Source organism: Prunus avium, chromosome 7 (assembly GCF_965620075.1).
Source record: "Prunus avium chromosome 7, drPruAviu1.hap1.1, whole genome shotgun sequence".
Classification (NCBI taxonomy): domain Eukaryota; kingdom Viridiplantae; phylum Streptophyta; class Magnoliopsida; order Rosales; family Rosaceae; genus Prunus; species Prunus avium.
In genome coordinates this window covers 30,742,576-30,751,825 of record NC_142290.1, presented here as the reverse complement: position 1 = coordinate 30,751,825, position 9,250 = coordinate 30,742,576, and the positions used below count along the sequence as shown (strand labels likewise).

At 37.5% G+C, this 9,250-nt stretch overlaps 2 protein-coding genes and 1 pseudogene across 3 annotated transcripts; 2 read left to right on the top strand and 1 right to left on the bottom strand.

Moving 5' to 3' along the window:
- Positions 1-328: 328 nt before the first annotated feature.
- On the top strand, positions 329-1,786 carry LOC110765294 (carbonic anhydrase Nec1-like; annotated as a pseudogene).
- Positions 1,787-2,562: 776 nt separating this feature from the next.
- Positions 2,563-4,388, top strand: LOC110765304 (carbonic anhydrase Nec1-like). 2 transcript variants are annotated; one of them, XM_088244393.1, is made up of 6 exons: positions 2,563-2,828; positions 2,931-3,151; positions 3,240-3,452; positions 3,540-3,749; positions 3,854-3,907; positions 4,014-4,388. In XM_088244393.1, the coding sequence occupies exons 1-6, from the start codon at positions 2,741-2,743 to the stop codon at positions 4,101-4,103; spliced, it is 876 nt and encodes a 291-aa protein (XP_088100519.1). In that variant the 5' UTR covers positions 2,563-2,740; the 3' UTR covers positions 4,104-4,388. The 2 variants fall into 2 exon arrangements, with proteins under 2 accessions (XP_088100519.1, XP_021824083.1); XM_021968391.2 differs by having other exon boundaries at positions 2,563-2,834; positions 2,925-3,151.
- On the bottom strand, positions 4,359-7,663 carry LOC110765305 (CHY-type/CTCHY-type/RING-type Zinc finger protein). Its single transcript, XM_021968393.2, has 12 exons — positions 6,975-7,663; positions 6,794-6,881; positions 6,641-6,700; positions 6,208-6,240; positions 6,036-6,113; positions 5,805-5,848; positions 5,592-5,632; positions 5,411-5,493; positions 5,236-5,327; positions 4,996-5,065; positions 4,860-4,901; positions 4,359-4,775 (listed from the first exon to the last, which is right to left on the bottom strand). The coding sequence occupies exons 1-12, from the start codon at positions 7,067-7,069 to the stop codon at positions 4,623-4,625; spliced, it is 879 nt and encodes a 292-aa protein (XP_021824085.1). The 5' UTR covers positions 7,070-7,663; the 3' UTR covers positions 4,359-4,622.
- Between the last annotated feature and the right edge of the window lie 1,587 nt (positions 7,664-9,250).

Sequence of the window (9,250 nt, the reverse complement as noted above, 5' to 3'; positions counted from 1 at the left end):
AGGTCACATAAACTTCTCCATCGTAGGGAGTGAAAGTACTTTCGCATGCAAACCACAGATACATGCATGTCCTAGCTGTTGAGCGTCATCAAATTTCGAAATCATTCAAACCCCATTTTAGTATGCAATAAAAGTGATTAGTATTACAAAGATATTACTAGAGGGATGATGTATGATTTTTTTTTTCCGCATCTAGATCCGGTAAATTGTATATAGGCATAGGCTCATAGTGCATCATTCTATCATTCTTCATTGTAGCAATTTCAAACAAAGAACAGAGGCTCCTCTGTCTTAACATTTGTATGATTTTAGTGGCTGTTGTCTGTGAATGATGGTTGAATCAAAGCAAGCCCATCTTCAGTTCCTTGTATTTTCTTTGTTTCTTCTCTACTGGCACCAAATACCCATTGGAGCCCAAGTTGTTGGTAATGCCAAATATGTTTACTTCTTGCACTCATCTCATTTACCAGCTTCATCATGATCACAGCCATTGGGTTTTTGGTGCAGGTCAAGAAATAGAGTTTGATTATAGGAATGGGAATGAGAAGAGACCAGAACACTGGGGAGAGCTTAAGAAAGAATGGGCAGCATGCAAGCATGGAAAATTGCAATCACCAATAGATTTATCGGATGACCGTGCCACCAAAGTGATCCCAAGTTTAGAGGATCTTCAAATGAGTTACAAGCCCTGCAATGCAACCATGAAGAACGAAGGCCACTATATCGCGGTGAGAAAATTAAAAATCTCATTGAATTAATTTCTTGTTTGTTCAAATGTGTAGCATTCAAGGTCTTATGAATTTTTACTACACATATGTTGTATGGAAATGTCTAATTTGTTACCAAAAACAAAAACATATTTGAAGAGACATTCATAGTGCTGCAATTTTCATTTCTTCGTATTATATTCAATTGATGCAGATGGAGTGGGAGGGTGATGCTGGATCAGTCAAAATCAATGGAACAGATTACTTCCTCAAGCAATGCCATTGGCACAGCCCCTCTGAGCATTCCATTAATGGCATAAGGTCTCTCTCTTTCTCTATCTCAGCTCCTCTGTCTTAAAAATCCAAATGGTTTGATCAATGTCTAAAGAGTTACTTATTAGGTATGATTTGGAGCTGCACATGCTTCACCGAAGTCCCAACCCGAACAATAAAGCTGTAGTTGCACTTCTATTCAAAATTGGCCGCCCCAATCCTCTTCTCTCAAAGGTAAAAAGACTCAAAACATATATGTAAAACAAATTATTGGAGCCCAAAGGTGTTACTTTTTCAGCTTTATATATTCCAATTTTCAGGTGCACAAGGGCTTAGAGTCTACGATTGGTACAAAGGAGACACAACTGGGACTGACTGATCAAGTGAGATAAAATGGAGCAGCTTAAAATTTTACAGATACATTGGCTCACTCACAACCCCTCCTTGCACTGAAGGAGTTATTTGGACCGTAAACGAAATGGTAAAACCTCTTCATCTGCCATGAACATTACTTGAACTCTTGTAAATTCACATTTTGATAATTTTCCCTCAGGTAAATACCGTTTCGAAAGAACAACTGGAGTTACTTAAACAAGCTGTTTATGACGTAAGTAACCTTGTCTTGTTATGTGATTCCTCTGTTAGAGCTAACTACACTAAAGTGTCAATTTTGAGCACCTATTTAACTTGTGTTCATTAACCTGAATGCAGTATGCAAGATGAACGCAAGACCATCACAGCTTCTCAACGACCGAGACATCATACTCTACAGCCCGTTGTTAAGACAGCCGGTGTTGCGAAACTAGCAACATCCATGATTGAAAAGAAAATAAAAAGTTTGCATTCTTTGCTGTAATAAATTAGTACTTGCACATGTATGTTAAGCATACCAGCTTGGAAAATTCTTTATGTTCTTTAGAATGTCTATGATGCTTCAATTTTGAACCGAAAATAAATTCCATGGACATATTACATTCTCAAGGAGTAACTCCATAGAAACTTGGACACCAAGAAACATGAAAATCTCTGACTCAACAGTTGATGCTATTTTGAGTCGTAATCGTTTGCCTCCACAGTTATTTTCGTTGGTTAAGGACATTCTGTGTTTGACATGATTAGTTCCTTGAGGCCAACATACAACATATTTTTAGCAAAACTAATTTTGTTGTAGACATTTTGTTTGCGCCGGTGTCGTTGTTAGTTTTTAGTCAAAGCAAAACAAAATTAGAAAGCCATCTGCAAATTTTGGTGTCTTTTTTTATTTTTTTTATTTTCATTATTTTCATTCTACATTCTAAAAAAATTTGGATCCCATAAATCCGGGGCTAATTATAAGTAGGACTGCACCAACTTCTTGTTTCTATATATAGTACTTTTGTAAATAGACAGAAAAATATTCCATACTTTTAGTGTTAGATAGATAGAAAGAGAAAGATAGAACACCTAAATCAAGGAGTTAAAAAAAAAATGAGTGGCCAGACTGGCTGTATTGAATTGATCAAATTCAGTTAATACAACTTCCAAACTTTCCCTGAAAAAATGGTATAATTACCCCAAAATGTAGAAGGATTGCAATGCCAAGAAAGGAAAATTAGAATTGCATAAAAGTGATTGATATCTCATACACATTCATCAAGGAGAAAACTGTGGTTTCTTTCTGCATTCAGATCCTCCATCTGCTATATAAAATACCTAACAGGATCCTCCATCCTGTTGGGTATAGCCATTTGCATCCTCGCTGCAATAATTGGCTGTGAAAGATGGCTGGATCAAACCAAATCCATCTTGGGTTCATTGTTTTTACATTTTTTCTTCTGTGCTTGGACCCAACACCGATTAGAGCTGAAGGTTCTGGTAATGCCAAATACATAAATATATAGAAACGTGCATTCTTTTCTTCTTATTCTTCTTCTTGATCATAATTTACTGAATTTGGATTTTTAGGTGCAGGGCATAAAATAGAATTTGAATATAAGGCAGGGACCAAGAAAGGACCAGAACACTGGGGAGACCTTAAGAAAGAATGGAAGACATGCAAGAATGGCAAAGCCCAATCACCCATAGATTTAAGGGATGGGATCGCCACCAAAGTGAACTCAAGTTTAGAGCATTTTAAAATCAGTTATAAGCCTACAAAAGCCATTATGAAGAATGAAGGTCATGCTATCGCGGTAAGAAAGTGAAAATCTTGTTTAACTTGTTTTATGAACAATAATGAAGGCATGAATTTCGACTGCTTGTCTTGTAATTTTGATGCAGGTTGTATGGGACGGTGATGCTGGATCAATCAGTATCAATGGCAAAGAATACAACCTCAGACAATGCCATTGGCACTCACCCTCAGAGCATTCCATTAATGGCAAAAGGTATGATGTGGAATTGCACATGGTTCACAGAGCCAAGAACAACAGCGATGTAGCAGTGGTTGGCTTCCTCTACAAAATTGGCCAACCAAATCCTTTCATCTCAAAGGTATCAATTTTTTTGTGGTAAAAACTTGTTTTGGTTAAATTAGGAAAGACAGATATAGGAGATCAATGGTGTTATTTCCACTTTCAGGTCAGAAAGGCGATAGCGTCGATGATTGATGTACAGAAGGAGGTACACCTGGGAGTGATTGATCCGAGGAAGATGAAGAAGGCTAAGATCGGGTTTCAGGACCCAAAAAAGAGGCAGATCAAAAAGGCTAGCTCGAAATTTTACAGATACAGTGGATCATTCACAACCCCTCCTTGCAGTGAAGGAGTAACTTGGACCATAAACAAACAGGTACAGCCAACTTCATCAGCCCTGAAAATTTTTCCTACTCCTGTAAATTCACATGTTGGTTCAATATCACAAGTGAAGTTGCCCTAATTAAAAACTGTCCTCAGGTACATACTGTTTCAATATCACAAGTGAAGTTGCTTCAACAAGCCGTTTTTGATGTAAGTAACCTACCCGTCTTTCTGAAGTGAGTTCTTCTGATTGAACTTTGAAATGATAGTATCCGGAGCACATATTAACTCCCTATGTTGATCAACATGAATGCAGTTTGCAGAGATGAATGCAAGACCAGTACAACCTCTCAATGGCCGGGAGGTCAAGCTCCACGGTTCATCGTTTGTCAATTTGAAAAACTAACGACCTCCGTGATTGGAAAAGAAAACAATATTTACATTCCCGATGTACTAATTAGTCCTTGCACAATGTTGATTAAGACACCCATCTTGAAAAGTTCTATATGAACTTCAGAAGCTGTGCGGGCAAGTCTATCTCAGGAAGTCAATGATCGACTTCAGTTTTGCTCCAATCCAATTCATTCTCTTCATTCAATTTATATGTACTTTTGAAGTTCCAAACCTATTTGCAATTGAATTACAAATTGATATCATGATATCTTTGTTATATGTTGAAACATTTTCCATTGATGAAGCTTCATACAATGTTTTCCCATACTTTCAAATACAACCTGCTGACCCTACCCACTGGCATATAGAAATTGGCTCAAATAAGAGCCATTGTTTGGAACAATTAAACCTACAAAGAAACTAGTAAAGGAACTGGCACTACTAATTTTCCTCCTTTACCACAACTACAAGCTTCCTTTTGTGATACAATTTAGGAAGTAATACATCACAAATTTTGATGTATTGAAGTCATTCATCTTACCATATCTGTAATCCTTGATGAGCACGAGGCTGGCCCTCCTTGTGTTTGCCTTGTATTGTAGGAGTTGCATTTCAGGCACTTGTGTGCTACAATGTGGAAATTTACCTCTGATGTTTGCCCACAATCATTGCAGAGGATCCAAACCTAACCATGCAAAAAGTGTATGCGGAATTTAATTACCCAATAGTTGGAGAAAATCAAAGATAGCGATCATATGTGTATACTTACCATCTTATTTTGATATATTTGAGGCATGGGAGTTGCAGCAATCTGATATTTAATTTGAAAGAGATTAGTAAACTAGAAATGAGAGGCAGTCATGTGACTCATATCGTTACATTGAATCATCGAATCATAGATTTACCTCCTGATCAAGTTTTTCCCACACACGGGACATATCGCGATATGATTTTGAGCAAACCGGGCATGAATACCTGCAAAGTTGTATACAATTACTATGGGGCTATTGTTTCATTACACTTTATACTAACGATTTATATCAGATAATCCTTTCATTACACTTAATACTGACGATTTATATCAGATTATCCTTTTATATGTATATATATATAGCGAGAGAGAGTGCGAAGAAAAAAGGAATTACTGGCAATGTCGCTCCATCTCTTTTACACATTCCAAATGTATAGTGTGTCCACATAGCAAGACAGTAATGTCTGCCCTTGTATCGAAAAGAAACTGCACAAGTAACCGATGCGAGTTGGTGCACCATAAAGCATAAAACAGGATAATACTTGGGCATAGCAAACTCCAAACTTTACCTCAAAGCACACAGGGCAATTATGATGCATTGCTTTCTCCACACAATTGTGTGAATCCTTCAACACTTTTGAGTAACAACATTCTAAAACACAGATAGAGATATTCCAATTTAGACTATTATAAATAAAAAAATGATTAAAACGATGAAAAATTAATGAAAAAACAGGGTTAACATCTTACCACATTTGTTACAGTGGAAAAAATTCTGCTCGCCCCCAGTTCTGTAATACCAATTAAAACAAACTTAGACACGTGCGAATGTTTTATCAATGAAGAAGCTTTACTGACGTAAGATAATGAAATGTAATGCGTATTTATTAAAAGAAAATTTAAAAACAGCGAAAAGACAAACAACGGAAGGGAACAACGAAAACGTGCAGAAAAGTGTCTAACCTGCAGATACCGCATTCGTCACAATGGTACTGTTTTTTCGAAACCTACAAATTTTAGAATAAGAAAAAGTGAATTTCTAATAACACATTTGTCACAATTTAACTGTTTTTTTTTTTCAAAACCTACCAATTTCAGAATAAGAAAAAGTGCATTCGAAACAGGGTTTCATATTTATGAGGATATGAACTTAAGAAGATCCCTTTTTTATTAGGTAAGAACTCAGAGGCTTACATCATCATCAAAGAACTTGCATTTGGAGCAAAAATAGTTCCCCATGCAAATGCCGCATTGGATACAGTGCTGTTGAACCTGAAAGGATATCAGAACTAGAGGAGTCATTAACCTCATTCTTCAATTTATAATTAATAATACAATTATCAGAGTTTTCTGCAAGAAGGCTTACATCTTGTTCTGTGTTGCACAAGGAGCAGATGACCTGAACCATACAAGGCAAGCAAAGTGAAACTTTTTAATTATTCAACACAAACTTAAAATGAAAAGGGTAGGAAGAGGGGAGAAAATAAAAGGAAAGAAAATAAAATTACTATTTCAAGTTGGCATAATATGTGCAAGTAATCAACAGTCCATAGAGAAACAAAAGATAGATGCTCTGAACCTTATCCATAAAGTTCAGATCTTTTGATGTGAACCCTTTAACGCTCAGACAGCACAAGGAGATATAAATGGAAAGTAAATAAAAGTAAATTCATATCCAGCAAAACCCGGATAAAATCAAATCTACTTGAAAAATAAAAAGGCCACAGTTTCTAATTCCATTTCCCATTCCTTTTTTAAAACTAAGCTGCTATGAATCAGAGACAGTAAAAGCAACTAACCCTTTTCACATCATGGCGAGGAACGTCATGGCGATCAAGAGGATCAACTTCCAATGTATTCTGCTCCAAAAACAAAGACACCCAAATTATAACATGCTTATCAATATTAATCAAAGTTAAAACAAAAACCATTCCCAAAAAAAAAAAACTGACCTTGGATTCGTTATGGCAATGCCTGCAATCGAATATCTCATCACAGCAAGGTGCTCTGATCTTGCACCTCCGTCTATAATGGGCGCACCTTTAAATTCATTTACCAGCAACAACAAAAATCAAAACTTCAGCTCAAAAAAATCAATTCTTTTTGAACAAAAACAAATTTATAGATGAATACCCGAAATTCCCAGATCCCATCTCCATGATAGAGTGATCATTCTGATGAGAAGTGGTGTTGTTCAAATCCATCTGGGTCTCGGATCCGCTCTCCATTCTCAAATGCTAGTTAACTACTATGATACCCAGAGGAAAAAGATTGAAGCTTGAAGAAAATTGTGAAAATGGCGAAGATAAAATGAGAGAGAGAGAGAGAGAGAGAGGAAGGCCAAAGGCCTACCTATGCAATGCTTTCAAGTTTCAAGTAAGCAACAAAACTGACGAAAGCCCCCTGAGAAAATGAGTTGCTTTTTATCAACTGGATTGATATTTCCTTTGCGGGAATAATGAAAGTGCTGACGAGGCGACACAGCAGCGTTTGCCGGTCTAATCTAATCCCAAATAAATGTAATAATTGCACCCAACTGATTAGGGGTCCTAATCATATGATTACAAAGTTGATATCCTTCAATTATTTGGCTTCCAAGGGACCCCAATACGCTGTCGTTTGGGTGTTTGGGTGTGCGGGGTGGTCGGTTGATGAGATTGGGATTTCAATCAATAATTGTGAAGAAGATTTTTCATTGTAAATAAAAAGGGAAATCTAATTCAAATGTAACGAGACGGCATACTATCTTAACCAACTAACTTACGAAAAAGATTTGTTATATGAGTAATGGTTGTGTAGGTCTAAATGGGTGGGCGGGAATGGAAAGGAGGTGTGTGATTTTACGAGTAGAACTGAGTGAGTTAGTTATATAAGGAAAAACTAGGAGGGCGTTTTAGGCAGAGAAAATGATCCCTTTTGGGATATTTTTATGTGTTCATGGATATAATGAGAGTCATATTGGATTCGAATAGGATAGGTGTGATGGGCTTTGCTGACGCGGGTCTCCGGATCTGGAAAACGCCTGGTCCCGAAATCAACATCCTGTTTGTCGTTTGGCGGGCACACAGTATTTAGAATTTAGAAAACGTTTTTATAGAAAACAGCGGTGTTGTTTGACGACGTGTCGGCTAACTTTGGGGTTCGAGACATTTGTATATATCCACATGGTTAATGACGTGAGCGTTATCGTCTATGCTTGCGTGGCCATGTGGGGCAGCAGCAGGAAGGAACCGGTCATTGAGATTTGGTTTGGAAGCAAATTTGAAAATAGCAACCCAACCCAACAATAATTCTCTTCTTGCAGTTATTGGAAGAGCCCAGCCCATTTTAAGTGTGGCACTTTCAAGTTCAACCAATGTTCAAAAGATTCTGAGTGAGGAAACTAAAATCATTGGTGGCCTGGTCCGAGCTCAGCGGCCTAAGACCAGGGGCCCATAATCCAAGCTTTGGACTTGAGTCCTAAGTCCCACATTTCGACTCGAGCTCGAATCTTGATCTCACCTATTTGCATTCACGGCATGTTCGGGAAAGTGGAGAGGATAATGAATAGGTCAGGGATCGTGCATGGCCGGAGCTAAGATTTTAAATTTTGGGGAGCCAAAATATAAATAACAAGCTTTAGTTGGATTTATTTTTTTACACAAATTTCACTTCCATACACATGTTTAAAGGGCCCAAAAATGTAAATATGAGAGCTTTCTAGCAATATTTTCCGGAGCAGGGTCACTGCTAGCCCATGAGTGGCTCCACCGCCCGAATCGACCATTCTCCTCTCCTAGTCAACCTAATTCATGGTTTTATGGATATTAAATTATGAATTTTAATGTGAAAGTCACGTAATACCCATGTATAATTTAAATAAGTGAACATGACATCAGTCTAATTGCTATTTTAATTGGTTAAACTAAGATATATAGCATTCACGGGGTATTAGTTGGACTGACCCAGGCCTTGCTCCTATAATACCCGTGTGTGTGAGTTTTCCCCCATCCCCCTTTTGACTTTGATAGAAAATAAGAAGATACATAACACTAGACTAATCAAAATTGTTCTTGCCCCACAATAACAACTCAGGCACTACACCTACCACTAGTACCACAAACCATTATACTCAGTACTCCAGACAGCTTCCTTAATCATATAAAGTCCCTAAATAATTAAAATTCTCTAGTATTATTGTATTCTGAGAGCAAGAAATTAAGGCCGTACGTAGGTGGTGGCTCTCCACACAAATAGACATTTGTTCATTATCATCATCATCCCCGACCTCTACCAAACTTCTCTCACGTTCTGTTAATAATTCTAGCAAACTGGGTAGGGACAGGTCACGTCAAAACGACGTGAGAAGCCAGGCCATGGTGCAGTCTCCAGTTGCAACTGGTTCGACATAATTGGCTAAGAGCCAAAGG